This window comes from Haemaphysalis longicornis, unplaced genomic scaffold, assembly GCF_048455015.1.
Source record: "Haemaphysalis longicornis isolate Haplotype H1 unplaced genomic scaffold, Haemaphysalis longicornis Haplotype H1 scaffold_7, whole genome shotgun sequence".
Classification (NCBI taxonomy): domain Eukaryota; kingdom Metazoa; phylum Arthropoda; class Arachnida; order Ixodida; family Ixodidae; genus Haemaphysalis; species Haemaphysalis longicornis.
The window spans coordinates 106,260,237-106,275,682 of NW_027526422.1; the positions used below are offsets into that span (position 1 = coordinate 106,260,237).

Consider the following 15,446-nt stretch of genomic DNA (forward strand, 5'->3'; position numbering starts at 1 on the left):
CTGTCATGTCGGCCGCTTCTGTGTTCGTTTAGTCGAAACCAACACTGACACAAATCAACGAGGCTTTAAATAATTATTTACGCTGCTATCGACCGTATAATGCGTCATTTTACGATTAGTGGGCTGGTAGGCACATATAGCAGCGAAAGAAACAACACAAAAATTTCGTGTCCATACTCCTTTAAGCCCGAATATACGACTAGCAATTGTCACCACCCTCCTCTCTCCCTTACTTCCCCCTCTTTCTCACCCTCTCTCTAAGCTTTGGCAATTTCGTAATGAACAGCACGTGAATAGAGTGTTGCTAGAAAAATACTGTGGCTGATTCCTCTGTGATAGGAATCAGTAAAACACGAAAGTGAAATGTGCAGTGGAACCTGCAGCTGCATGATTTACGGTCGGCGGTGGTCTTGTGGGTGTGCTTGGTGAGCGACGTCCTGCAGGCGGGCTGCTTCGACAAAGGTGTACTGGCATCATTTCCGTGACGGATATGACGTCAGTAAAATCTTGGGGTATCGGGGCATAAAATACGTTCGTGTTAAAATATAAAACCACGAAAACGAACAACCCTAAGTATAACGTACTCTTTAGTACTAAAGGTTGCTTCCCCCGCCAGAAGACCCTGTGTGCAGGGGCGCACCAATTACAGGCCATTTGCTTCGTTGTACTGACGTCACTTCCGTGATGGATATGATGTCAGCAAAATGTTCGTGTATCCACTAATAAAAACACTTTCGTGTTAAAATCGTCACGTTACTGTCACCTGTTTGCGGTCATTGTGCTTTCGCGGAGTCGCGGAAAAACATTTAGAGATGATCGGTTGTAATACGAGAAATTATTTGTGAACTGCTGTGCCTTGTCCTTGACGTCACTACACAAACTCGCCGTCGCAACTGGAAAAGATGTCCGCGACAGTGTTACATCTGGTAACGCGAGGGCTTTGCAATAAAATACCAGTGACAATGACCTAAAGATAACTAGCCACAAAAACGACTGCAAAGAGCTGCAAAGTCTTGCAAGCATCCATCAAGCAGATACTCATGAATAGAGGGACATCAGGAAAGGCAAAGGAAACTATTCATTTATGGGGTGACGCTTTGAATTTTTCAGACACCAAAACGACTCGATAAGCGTTGTTCGCTCGTTTGTACAACAGCTCAACTTTATGCAAAGCTCCCAAAAACTGTGCATGCTTAGGTGTACATGGCTAGAACATGAGAATGTGTTGAGCCTGTGCTCGAATACTCCTATTACCAAGCGCAATACTTTACGCCTTCCCCAAAATGACGCACTTATGTTTGCACTTGACTAAGCATTCCTCATGCCACTCGTCTGGTTACGTGTTTGGAAGGCTTGAAAATTATGGCATCCACTGGCCATACCTATCAAAGAGTTCTTCACCGATACAACTTATTAGCGTCTGTCGCTTCGGTTTTGTATCGTCGTATTTTGGCACACCACTCTTCATTCGTCACCTCCTAAACTTCGGCCCTGTTGACGTACTCCAGTGGTCGATCGCGCTCATCGCATGCTGAAACTGGCGATACATATCCGACGTTGAAGCACCTTCAATCTCGACACACGGGGGAAGGAATTTGGCAGGCAGAGAATTCTCTCCCCTGCTTGTAGTGCGCGCCACTTGGGCGGCCGCTACTGCATTTTGGCGTCGAGGTCGTAACCGATTGATGGGAAGAACCACAGAAAATGGAGGACGAGAGTGTCGAGAACTTGTGAGGAGGGAGGGCGGTTTGCCGAGGCGGCTAGAGACGCTCCTCCGAAAGTGTGAAGGGGAGGGAAGTACTCCAAGCCCGCGCCTGGCGCGTGTGTGTGTACACCGACCTCGGCGTCTGGTGGCCCCCGGGAAACGAAACGCAAAACCAAGCACCCATGAAAGGAAGCTTCATGTTCTTTCAAGCACAGAATCCCAGCACACGCTGCGTGCTGCACGTTCTTCGGTCCTTCAGGGCCTCCGCCGTCGTCCTCGTTGCGTGGTTCATCCGAACTACGTGAGATTTGCGCGGTAGGTTCGAAAACGATCTACTACGTGCTCGACAGCGCCGTAGGGTAGCGCGATAATAGCATGCTAGCGCGTACCGCCATTCGCTCGCTGATCACGCGATGACTTCCCGAGACAGCAGCTGAGTGCCTTGGCCGAGAAGGCTGCAGTTCACGCGGCCGATAAATTTCGAATTAGGGAGAATTTTAGACGTCAGGATTTTTCTCCTTTACAAGTGATTTGAGTGTCGGGGGCGAACCTTTTTCCTTGACGTGCAATTTCTCTTCCCTGGTTGTGCCGTCACGTGCCGATCGAAGCACGCAAATAAAAAGCTTCGGCTACCTTTATGTCCTGGCAAAACGCAGAGATGCTGTGTCGTCGCGGTGGCATACTTGTCCTTTTCTTTGTGGCTACGACGTCATACTACGCCGGACCGGCTCTCGGCGCTTTCGAGGAGCTGCTTGCCCCACCTGCTCCAACCATTCTCCGTGACCCTGGCGCCACTGCGCATGCGCGGAGAAGCAAAAACCGAAATATCAAATTTAAGAAAATATTTTGACATTTTTATTACTGCTTTACTGCAAGAACAGTAATACTATTTTGTAAAAATTCCTGCATTCTGTTGAACCACGTGTTTTGTAAGGTGATATTGTTTTGTGAACGTGATTTTGTTTTTTTTTCGTTTCATCTTCATACACAGTGCTTATCTGGAAATTGCGTTCACACTGCATTAAACATGGGTCGGTGAAGGACCACAGGGTTGAAACCTAGCCCGAAAATAATTACTGAGTCCGCGTGAGGCAAACAGCTATTATTAACAAAATACAGTTGTATGGGAAAGCACAGAATAGAATAAATACCCCTCCACACCCCAAAAAAGTGCGTACTTTCGGGTAATATTGGGTGATAGTAAAGAATACTAAATAGACAACATTGATTCATTACCCGAAAACATCTAACTTTCAGTTTTGAAACCTATCAAACACGGACTGCATACCGGAAATTACATTACATGTCGACATTAAACAAAGGGGACAAAATATTCAGAGAATATGCTGTCATGTAGCACTGCAGATACACGCGAATGAACGAGCGCGCAGAAGCCTCCCTTCATGGAGAATCCGAACTGCTTCCCCTGTCGTAGTGTGATGCCGTCATGGGGGAGCAAAGAGGCCTTGCCTAATCCAGAGGTTGTTGGCTCGTGTCAGAATCCAGAAGCCAGGGTTAGATTCGCACGTAGAGTGATTTGATTGATTGTGGGGTTTGACGCGCAGACGCAACGCAGGCGATGAGGCGCGCCGTAGTGGAGAGCTCCAGATTAATTTTGACCACCTGGGGATCTTTAACGTGCGCCGAAATCTCGTTCACACGGGCGTTTTCGCTTTTCGCCTCCATCAGAAAAGCGGCCGCCGCGGCCGGGAATCGAACCCGCGATCTCGTGCTCAGCCTCGCAACGCCTTAGCCAGTGAGCCACCGCGGCGGGTCTCACGAAGAGCCGAATATGCCACACTTTATTTTCGAAGACATGAATTCGCTCCTGAACGGTAACCTCCCTTCAATACTTAATGTTTCTGTGAGCATTTTTATGTTTTTACCATTTGCGCATCCGTAATTTCTCGTACTTTAAGCTATTGGGGGCTGACAAAGAAGCCGGATTTTTTTTTACCGATGAGGCCTAAACTCTACTCAACGACCTCACAATAAGCTGGGCCGACCGGCAAAAGTGACGTCTTTGTGGAAAGGAGGTGTGTCCAGTAATCCGGATAAAGAGAAAGAAAACAAGGGCGGCTGTCGTAAACCTAAGAACTGTTTCTCAGGATGGACAGCGGTAAAACGCAATACTTAGATCGGTATTTAAATTGTAGCCGGGGTTTATTGCCCAAAAAGCAGCAGGAGAAAAGTCAGCGACACAACAGCTGGAAGACAAGTATACTGACTTGCCGCCCGTCACGCGCTCTTCTAATTTCACGCTAATGATGGTACTCGCTCGGTGGTCACGTTGTTTTCCTGTTCGTTAATGCATTTACGAAAGGCATTCGGTTTGAGTGTGTGCATGCGGGTTCTGCCTACGGCACCACTGCGAGTCATGAGCGGTGTTGCTCACGTCCTTGATCTCCACTAATGATACGACCATGAAACCCCGCCTAATAAGGTTCCCATGACAACAAAACAGTTAAGACATGCTCCTTGAATTTTACCCCATCTTGCCCAGGCCGAAAAATGAAAGTTTCTTCCCCTGTTTTGTCGTTTCTCTCGTCGCATAGATAGGGGATTTCTTACCTGCGTCATCATCATCAGCCTACTCAGGTTCACTGCGGGACGATGGCCTCTACCATTGGCCTCCAACCGCCACGGTTTTGTGCTGCTTGAGCCCACAATATACCGCGAATTTCGTTGTTTCATCACTCCGTCGGGTTAATGGCCTTCCTCTTCTCCTAGACACATCTCTTGATATCCACTCTGTTACCCCAACTGTACACCGGTTGTTCGTTTGACTAACTCATGGCCAGCACAAGTTCATTTCTGTTTATTTATTTGAACTATTAAATCTTCAACTGTAGTTCGTTATCTGATCCTGGTGCTCGTTTCCAGACCCCAAGTGTTATTGCTGACATTCGTACTATGGCCCGTTGAGCAGACCTAAGTTTGATTTCTAGTTTTTTAGTAAGGCGCCATGTGTCAGCTCCGTATGCCATCACCGGCAGAATGCGCTTGTAATTTTTTTTTGAATAGCATACGTAGCATACTTTATTATTTGGGAGTGCTTGCCGAGTGCTTCACAACCCATGCCTATTTTGCGACGAATTCCTCTCTCGTAGTTGGGTCAGCACTAACCATCTGTCCGAGGCAGCTATATTCTTTTTTACCTTTTCCACCATTTCCTTTCCTCAGCTCAAGGGGACGTTTCTGGCATGCTTATTCCTCATTACGCTAGATTTACTCCTATTTATTTTTAGCCCCATGACCATGCTTACATAAGCCTTGGTTGAAGGTGTACTACAGTCTCACTCAGCAGGACTATGTAGTCCACAAGCCTCAACTGGCTCAAGTATTCCCCGTTTACCCTTAATTCTACGTTTTCCCCGTAAAACTTTCTAAATGTCCCACGAGACATGCTGTGAATAGTTTTGGAGAGATAGTATTCCCCTGTCATACTCCCTTTCACATCGAAAATTTATCGTTTTGCTTACGGAGGGTTACTCTGCCAGTGCATTCCTGATATATGTCTTCTACGAGTTTTATGTAAGTTTTCTCTATTCCCAGGTCATTTAGCGCTTCTAAAATGGCTGTGGTGAGTACGCAATCAAACGTATTCTCGTGATATATAAGTGTCATGTAAAGAGGTTTAGTGTACTCTGCCGATTTTTCTATCCCTTGATGAACGACATGGATGTGATCCCTGGTTGAGTACCCTTTCCTAAACGCAGCCTGATCTCTGGGTTGTTAGGAATCCAGACTGTCACTCATGCGGCTAACAATGACTTTTGTAAACAGCTTGTAAACAATGGGGGATAGGTTAATGGGTCTGTAGTTATTAAGGTCCTGGTATCTCCATTTTATGAATCAGAATATACTATGCGTTTTTCGAAGTTATGGGTACTTTTGAGGCCTTAGGCATTCCGAAAATACCGCAATTTGCAGTTCCATATCTCCTCGCTCTTTCAAAAGATCCGCGATTATGCCACCGTCGCCTGCAGCTTTTCCTCTTTTCATGTCACTGATAGCCTTTCCCACTTCTTTTTTGGTAACTAGTGGGACATCGCAAGTTTACTAGTAGTGTCAGTAGTTTCCTATGATCTACCGTAGCTGGCATAGAGTTTGGGGTAGAATTGTTCTGCTACAATTATTATGTCTCCCATGTGGTGCGTAATGTTACCCGGCTCGTATCTGAGTGCGTACATTGTCTGCCAATGGCGAGCTTTCTCACAGTTGCTTTCAAACTTCCTCCTATTTGCAGTGTCTCCTTGATAGCTTCCATGTTATATGCCCCAATGTCGTCTGTTTGGTTCTTTCAATAATTTAGACAGCTCTGCTAGCCAAATTTGATCTAGCGCACTTGACAGCTGCATGTTATTACGTTTTGCAATTAGCTCCTTGGTTGTCTTAGTTTCCCAGTTTGTTTCCTGCATGTTGCCTCTCGCAGAGCTGCTGCTGAGTCACGGATTGCCGAGTTAGGTTGTCATTTAGCCTACCTACACTGACCTCGTTGTGCTCATTCGAAAGAGGGAAGTTGTTTTCAACAGTTATTTTAAATTCGTGCAATCTGGCTCTGACTCCATGCACGGTTTCTTACTTTTCACACGTTTCCTTGTTTCTCTTCTCAGATTGCGCCTTAGTTTGCATCTAACCGTCCTATGATCGCTGCTCCAAATCATACTTTGCACCTCAACGTCGTGGACGAGACCCGGATTGCCAATTAAATGAAGTCATTTTCGTTTTAGGTTGTACCATCGGGACTTTTACATGAGAATTTCTGTTCTTTCGTTGGTAAAACAAAGTGTTCATCAACCTCAGGTTATTTCTTTCTGCAAAATCCCGCCATTGTACCTCCTCCACTGCTTCGATTGTCTATGCTGAAATTTCCCACGCACCTTCACCCATTTGTGTCTTGCCGACCTTTGCGATAAAGTCTCCCATCACAATCGTAAACTTCGTTTTTGTCCTTCTTCATTGCTGATTAGACGCCCTCGTAGAGGCTGTCTACGTTTTCATCATCATTTCTGGCTGCTGGCGCATAGGCCTGGACTATCTTCAACCTATATCTTTAGCTTGATCACAACAGCCACGACTCTCTCGCTATTGCTAAAAAACTCATCCACGTTCCCTGCTGTTTCTTTGTGATTAAAAATCCCACCCCTTGTTCTTTATTCTCTTGGAGTCCACTGTAGCATAGAATTTACCCGCTATAGTGAGCGCCATGAAGCCTTCTCCTGTACTAACTTCGCTTAAACCTATAATATCTCTGTTAATGTCCGAGAACTCCTCTGGTAGTACAGCTAAGCTTCCCTCACTAGACAAGGTGCGTGCATTGAACGTTTCCAGGGTAAATTTCAAAAGGTGGACTGCCCGTATCCAGAGACCCTTAGCACCATCTCCGGTATCGCTATTCTGACCGCCGCCGTGGACAGCTGCTCTACTGCTCCTGGTGACTGAGGGCCGAAAGTGGAGTTGGTTAGTCATGGCAGGTAGCGAACTAGTACGCTAGGGTGGCCAGTTCCTTCTCTGGTGAGGCAGTGCTGTTGATATCCCCAAGAGCTTTTCCCAAGGCGCTGACGCCCTTACTTCTAACAACGCAAATGTAATTTTTGATATACTGCTGCAGCACAATATCATTCAAGTTGTATGTCAACCGACGCGTTTTGCCGCCAATTCATGTTCCCTACTTGATCTTGTTTTTCTCCCGCGTTCCATCAATCAATACGAATTTTCGGTTGAGCCTGGTTTATCTGACCATAGCATCGTCTCTGTAACCTTCTTTCTGTGCTGTAAGCATATTACTAAGCCATGCAGTATTAAGAAACTTAAAGATTTTGCACGCGCTAATGATGCGGCAGTTCTTGATTACCTCAGTGCACAACTTGTTAAATTTGATCATGATGATGTCTCTGTACTTTGGAACTCCTTCAAAAGCATGTGTTATTTTTGCCTAGATCAGTTCATACCCACGAAAACCAAGAAAACTAACAAATTCACCCCCTGGATCAATCGAAAAATAATTCACTTAAAGCGCAAAGCCAAGCGCTTGCGATCTAAGCATTGTGCCCCTTCTCAACTTCATCAAGTTCGCTCTGCGCTTGCGCAAGAGATCCGTCAGGCCAAGAGTTTTTATTTCAATACTACCCTGCCCAATTTCATAACAGAGGACCCCCAGAAATTTTGGAGCTTTATCAGCGAACGTAAAAAGAAGATTTATAAGATTTCGCACAACGGCGCATTGTTAGATAACCCCTCGGATATCGCTTGTCAGTTTAACCAATACTTTCACAGCGTCTTTTCTAGCCCTGGTGTACATCCTCCTATTATTTCCAGTTCCCCAGATATTAACGTGGTGTCTTACGATGGCGTTCTTAACATGCTCCTCAATTTAAAACTAAAATCTTCTCCAGGACCCCATGGTTTACCCAACGCTTTCTTGCGTCGCTATGCTGAACCCTTAGCCAATTTTCTCGTTATTGTTTTTCAGGCGTCCATTAGATCTGCTATTATACCTCAGGATGTTAAAGTGGCGCGGGTTGTTCCTATCTTTAAAAAAGGTGACTCTCTTTCTTTCGCTAACTATCGTCCAATTTCTATTCTGTCGTCCTCATGGAAACCTCTAGAGCATATAGTAGCAACTCTTATCTTAAATTTTCTTGACGAACACCAAATTCTATCTCCACTGCAACATGGTTTTAGGAAGGGCTTTTCAACCACAACTCAATTATGTTCAATTGTTCATTCTTTTGCTTCAAGTCTTGATGATGGTGGGCAGGTAGATGTAATTTTTTTAGACTTCACCAAAGCGTTTGATTTAGTACCGCATCATAAATTACTTCACAAACTGCATCTCATCGGGCTTCCTTGTTTTCTTTTAGCATGGGTTTCGGATTATTTATCTAATCGAAGTCAATATGTAGACATTGATGGTTCTGTTTCTAGTACTCTTCCAGTCACCTCCGGAGTCCCACAGGGTAATGTTCTTGGCCCCTTACTTTTCCTAATTTACTGTAATGATATTGTCTCAGTAATCAAAGAACCCGTTCATATTCGACTTTTCGCCTACGATTGCGTTATCTTTAATAATATTCTTTCTATTAGTGACCAGGAAGCTCTAAACTCCTCTCTTGCTGCAATCCTCTCCTGGAGCCTTGAATGGGGCATGGTACTAAACCCGGATAAAACCGTCTTCCTCCGCATCACCAATAAACGGATTCCTCACCAATTTTCCTACTCTCTTGTAGGAAATCCCTTAAACCAAGTTCAGGAATACAAGTATTTGGGCATAACTTTAACAAATAATTTAAGCTTGAACTCGCATGTTACTAACGTCTCTTCCTCTTCCTTTCTTAAATTATGTTTACTTCGGCATAAGCTTCGAGACGCTCCAACTAATGTTAAACTACTTGCATACACAACGCTAATTAGACCTAAACTAGACTATGCTTGCGCTGTTTGGGACCCTCATACATCAAAGAATATTGACTTATTAGAAAAGATCCAAAGGAGAGCTATTCGGTTTGTTTATTCAAAATTTCGTCGCACAGATTCTGTTTCCGAGCTCATGCGTGACAACGGAATTCCAACCTTGCAGTCCAGAAGACAGTTTTTCCGCTTTAAATTATTGTATTCACTTTATCACCGCAAACTTGCTTTAGACTGTAGTTCTTTCTTGAAACCCCTTGTCACTCGCCGTACTCGTCATTCCCATTCTCTGTCCTTAACCCCAATGTTCGCCTCCACCAATCTGTTTAAATTTTCCTTTTTTCCCCGCACAATTAATGATTGGAACAATGCACCCGAAGATTGTCTAAATTCTTTTGGTTCATTTGAGGCAAATGTTTAGTTGTGCATTTGTAGTTGCCTCTAGCGTTCACTGTTTTATACTTGAGTTCTTGTTTCTGCTCTTTGCTGTTTACTGCTTGTATTTGGTTGATACTGTTACCACATTATGCCCCTCCTGCTTGGGCCTACATGGCCTGCAGTATGTTCTTAAATAAATAACATGGCTGAACATTTCTAGTGCAGCCCCTTAGGTATCCAGGGTGATGGTTTCTTCCGTAGCGGGCGGCACTCCATACCTGCATCGGTTGGGCATACTAGACTAAAAAGAGCAAGACAGCCAGAGAAGTTTCCTGTGGACGACGTTGCCTCGCAAGCGTGAGCCAGCGTTTGTTGGTTTTAGCTGAAGGAATAAGCTGACACGATGGCTTAGTGATGAAAGTCGCTGAGGTATGGCCGTTGAAAAGTAAGCCACTAGCATGTCCAAGTGTATAGCTACAAAAAATGTCTAGTTTGAAACTCAGCTGGCTAAAAAGGCCGCCGAAGTTGTGTTGTACCCTTTCATCGCCTTCATAAAACTATACTAAGCCGAAAAACAACTGTTTACTGTTTTCTCCGCTAACAACGATGACCCTTTGGCAGTTATGCGCAAATATAAGGCAATCCTGTGCCCTAGATTCCGGAAACATTGGGACAACGACAAGTGCAGAGGCTGCATTTCTGCATGTTCTACATCAAAACCCAATACATAATTGGGTTACACTCGCTCGGGCGTCGCGGCTAGTGGTTGTACATTTCTGCGCGCCCAAGGGTTGCCAAGTTATTCAAATTTTAGTCAACCTACCTGTGTCCCCCGCGGCCGTAGTCCTGTTCCTAGCCCGGTGTGGGCACGGCGTTGCTGACGTAGTGCTGAACGCTGAGTTTTCCCTAACTCTCTGTCCGATGATACGGAAGGTCTTCTTTAGCTATGACAACAATCTTTGACCACTGGCTGGCGAATACATTCTTTTTTTTTCAAACTTTATCCCGCTTGCTGGGCCGGTTAGTTTTGCCGGTACTTCGGGTTGTTTATATCCCGTTTCGTCGGGCGTGTTATTACACGGCTTTTCCTTGTTTCTGAGTGTCTGCAAGGCCTAGCGAAAGATTTATAAGCCTATTTCAACCATTTAAAGGCCCCGCCGGGAGAATTGGTAGCTTGTTCTGCGAGATTGTGCTGGCGGCTTCGCCAAAAAGGGCTACGATGACTGTTTTCTTTACATTTCGGCTTTTGGCTGTGCCCACAATTATGCCTAGAGAGCTGTTTTTACTTTCAAACTATCGGAACAGCAATGCGATAACGCGAGTAAGGCCTTCAAGGGTTCACATTGTAGCGGAAGTTACCTAGGTTTGTTTGACTTGCATGTGACTCAACGCGCATGGTCTACAAGTCATCGCTTGTATGCCGCGCCTACAAGTGATCACCTTTAAGCTTACCTGGAAGCCGTCCGTTTTTATTAGAACAAGGGACGCAACAACTCCTCGACGTACAAAAACTCTCACACTAAAAAATCACGCTCACGCAGGATCTTCCGGCAGTAGACAACCATCTCGACCATCTATGAACGCCATGACGTAGCCTACTCAACCGATGACGCCACTAAAAACGCAATCGGAAGCTTAAACTTGGGATTCCGCAGATTACAGAAAAGGCTTTAAAATGCACCAAACAACTGCAAGCACAATCCTGGGGTGGCTTGTGTGACCAAATGAATGGCGCTTTCGCAACCAAAAAAGCTTGGCACATCCTACGCCACCTACTGCGGAATCCCCCTTCGAAAACCGGCACTTAGCAAACCATAGCTCGCCTTATCCACAGCCACCCTCACCTGCTTGATCAACTACTCTCCCAGATGCGTCACAAGTTATACGGATCCACCCCATATCGGACATCTCCTTAGCACCCGTACTACGCGGGCACCCCCAAATCGTCAGCTCGATGGCCTTTTTACTGCGATCGAACTCGCGCAAGCCCTCCCCCGGCTAACCCGCGCAACAGTACCCGGAAATGATTTACTAACGCACAAGCTACTTCGTAAACTTAATGAAGGCCATTTAGAATGTCTCCTTGCCTGGTACAACCACCACTGGATGAATGGCACAGTACCGCCGCAGTGGCGCCATGGAGATATCAATTTACTTCCCAAGCCTTACAAACCCATCACGTTTGACAACTTGCAACCGATCTCCCTCACATCCTGTGTGGGGTAACTTTTTTCACATCCGGGGATGTTCAAAACCAACTCCAAAACCAACTACAGTTCTTTCAACTCACCCTCGCCGGTCGTCATCTGCTCAAAACGCTAGGCCGGAAGGTGGTAAAAACTCCAGACTCACCGCAACGTATACCTCCATCAATGCAACTCAACAGCCACGTCCTCCCCATTCCTCGTGATATGCACCCTACATACAACAGCGGCCGTCGTCAGCATCGTACACGATTCTTCATCAGAAAATATGGCACTGACCCCACCACCCTGTATGCAGACGCCTCTTCCTATCCTCAACGACCCGCTCACGTCGGTACTGTTGCCTGCTTCAACAATGCGTTCCTCACCTTGGCAGGTGTCTTCCCAACCTCTGCTACCACGGCAGAAGAAGCAGTCATTGCACTTCAATAACCCAAGCCACAAATCCCAGCATCACATTTCTTTCCGACTCCTAAGCTGCCTGCCGTCGTTTTGCACTTGGAGGGGTCTCTGCTTTTACCTTGGTCATCCTCTCTCAATGCCCCACCCTTCCTTATGTCCGCATAGCGTGGAAACCCGACCACACTGTCCGCTCTGAGAACGAGGTGGCCAACGACACCACTTAAGCTTTCCTTCACCGGGCATTCCCAGGACAGGTCAACAACGCAACTGGTATTGCAAACTCTCTTAAGGCCATTTTCCAAACCTACCCCGACATCCTATACCACAATAGAGCAACCCCACGTACCTATCCCCCGGTCCAACCTTCCCTTCCTGCCGCATACGCCCGCATTTGGCGGAGACTTCAAACTAACCCGTATTACAATCACCTCCATCTCCACCAAATCTCTCCTACTAACTACCCAAGTAACTGCCAATGCGATGAGCCTAACACCACGGCTCATCTCGTCTGGACGTGCCCCACAAGTCCTGAACCATCCAGATCCCCTACCCTTGAGCAGTGGAAGTGCGCGTTGCAGAGCTGCCAGCTCGAAGATCAGGAAGCCCTGATCTTTCAGGCGATAATAGTAGCCGCGGCACGCGGCCTACCGGAAAAGAATGGCCACCCAGTGTTCCTAACTCTTTTCTCCCCTACCCCTTCCCTATTGTTTTAATAAATGCATTCGCTCTCTCTCTCTCTCTCAGTTTGCGCAAACTTTGATGTCTCGGCTCCAACTCTCCCAAAAATCCACGCCCCTGGGTGTAATGGACCAAGTGTGAATCTGCCAGCGTGTTCGTGGTTCAAACCAACTGAGGCAAGTAAATGAGTATTAGGACATTAAGGGCATCCATATAAGGGGTATTTCCGTAAGGTGGACGCTCCCGTACATAGCACATCTTAACTGGGTGTTCCTTTCACAGCGAATATGTCGCCAGCGCCACCTTCACGGTTAGTGGCACATCCCTCGCCCAGAAAAAACGTCCTGCGTTTGCCAATTGGGTACCGTAAACAGCAAGTAATTCCTGAAATTGAGTGTTCACGTCACAGTAACTCGCGGTTGACTTCTTCACGGGAAGACGAGGGAATTAACAATAACGTGCTTACGTGCGAAGGTGAGATAGCTTTATTCAAATGTAGGGATTCCAAATGAAAAAAAGTCTGTGTTTTGATATTACATTGCTATGAAAATGAGATCAAACATGCACATGATTACTAGAACATGAACACACGCATAATATAGAAGTAATACAGAGTACATACAAGCGAATGCAATTTTGGTCCTAGAATAAACAATAAAACGTTTGCGCCCTGCACAACCCTGTAGATATAGGCACGGCCTGGAACGATTCATATCGTTACTGAGCTTATCGGAAACGTTCACTACATGACCTGACCGTCCTTTTGCCATTCGGCCATCACAGCTTTCCTTTAATGTACCTTCAATAGAAAACGAAATATACATTCGCTCCAAGCAAAACATCTTGAACAGAGTTTCACAGGTTTCGTAGAACAGCGATAACAGCCTGGCGTCTTCTCCGCCTCTTCCAGGAGTCGCTCGCGTGCCATTCGTACAACGCTACTACGAGCCAAGCAATGCCCAGGAGGAACAGCAGCACGGACAGCTGCTTGAAGAGCCCGTCATACGACTTTTGTCCATCCCGGAAGTAACCTGCGCAATGAATAGGAACATTCTGAAGAACATGTTTTCTTGTGACGCTATTCCTTTCTAATTGGAGCACTAGGGGATTTTAATAGACAGGTTGGCATTTTATTTTTTTCCTGATGGAGCCGTTGGGTGCATGATATTCCCAAATGAATCTAGTGACTGGGCGACCTAACAAGCACAAAATAGCAGGAAAGATGGGAGAGAAAGAAAAAAAAAACACTATTTCAAACGATCAACATCCTGGTTGCGGAAGGCAGGCTTCGCGTAGCCCGTGCCCGGGCCTAAACGGGTGTCCCAAGGCTTGATAGCCCCTCCGGTGTTCCTAGAACGTACAGTTTGGCTACTATGCATGCCTGGCCGAACTTCGCGCGTGGGATTTGCGAAGTGTGGATAGGAAAGTATGGGCTTGGAAAGGTCCGTCGTTTAGAGCCAGACTGCCCTTTAGATCTATATAGCTGGAGAAACAACCATTTACAACAAGCCACTAATCTCGATCGGAAGGTGTGGGCCGACATGAACCTATGGCAGTTTCCTTCAACCCAGATGACCTGCATATGTATCTAGGTGCAATGGCTTGTTTTTTCTCAGGTTGCAAAGTGGGTAAAAAGTTTACGAGCCGAATAAATTCATTTTCTCCGTCAGATCATCATTGCAGCTGGTAAACATTGTACTTGTATTACCCCTATTGAACCACCAGTCGCAGCAAAGGTAGAGCTTGGTTATATTTTGAGACTGAGTCTAATAAAATCGTCCAGGAACGGAATATTGATATAAATTTGCCGTATTGATATGGATACGCTAAAGTCATTTCACGATCATTATACCCGTCAACATCATATTGATAGCAGACCGAACAACTGGCAGGCATATTATTAGGCCAATTATGGGTTCTTCGTTCACGGCTTAAGTATTAATACATTTGCGGTAGTATCGGCCTTTGCTATTGGCACTTTATTGCCATTAGAGGCCACGCACTTACCTATTACAAACGGCTTTCCAATCAGGAGGAGACCGGCGACGAATCCCGCTACGCCATACGACACTGGCAGTCTGTCCTTGCGGATGTAGTCTGCCTGGAGGACTCCATACATGGCGTTTCCACATCCCATGAACATGGAAAACACAAGGCACACTCCGACGAAAGGAGGAAATTCGGTGGTTAAGGGAAGCACCGCCATCGTGACGCCCAGGCCCACATAAGTGATGCTGAGTAGGGCGCTCCTGGTAACGAGCCCTTTGTCCACCAACGCAGGCAGACAAACGCCGCCAAAGATGTCCGTCGAGGAAATGATGGGTATGATGGAGATGGTGCGCAGGAAGCTCATCTGCTTGTCACTAGCGTAATCGTCGATGACGCCGAGGAACACGTCGAAGCAGTAGTTGAACACAACCCACGTGATTAGAATGACGTAATACATCGGACAGCGAAATACCCTGCCTTCCCGTAGAATGACGTCTGTACGAGATGCAGAGATCGTCGCTGTTCCTTGGCTACAGCCGCTGCTTGATATCACCGCTGTTCCACTCCCTGCGTCAGGCTTGTAAAGGCTTCCTCGCACAGCCTGCCTGCAAACACACCATGTCATACATTAACGTGCAATCCGGCTTGCCAAGTAGTATGTTGAAAGCAGTAAAATA

The 15,446-nt window shown here is 46.2% G+C and overlaps 1 protein-coding gene across 2 annotated transcripts in view; it reads right to left on the reverse strand.

Moving 5' to 3' along the window:
* Nucleotides 1-13,252: 13,252 nt before the first annotated feature.
* The window catches only part of LOC144146777 (monocarboxylate transporter 6-like), a 60,663-nt gene continuing 58,469 nt past the window's right edge, over nucleotides 13,253-15,446 (reverse strand). For both annotated transcript variants that reach the window (XM_077678705.1, XM_077678706.1), the window contains exons 5-6: nucleotides 14,788-15,374; nucleotides 13,253-13,811 (exon numbers count right to left, since the gene is read on the reverse strand). In XM_077678705.1, the coding sequence (XP_077534831.1) occupies nucleotides 13,636-13,811; nucleotides 14,788-15,374 (763 nt within the window). In that variant the 3' untranslated portion in view covers nucleotides 13,253-13,635. The remainder of the gene's footprint in view (nucleotides 13,812-14,787; nucleotides 15,375-15,446) is intronic.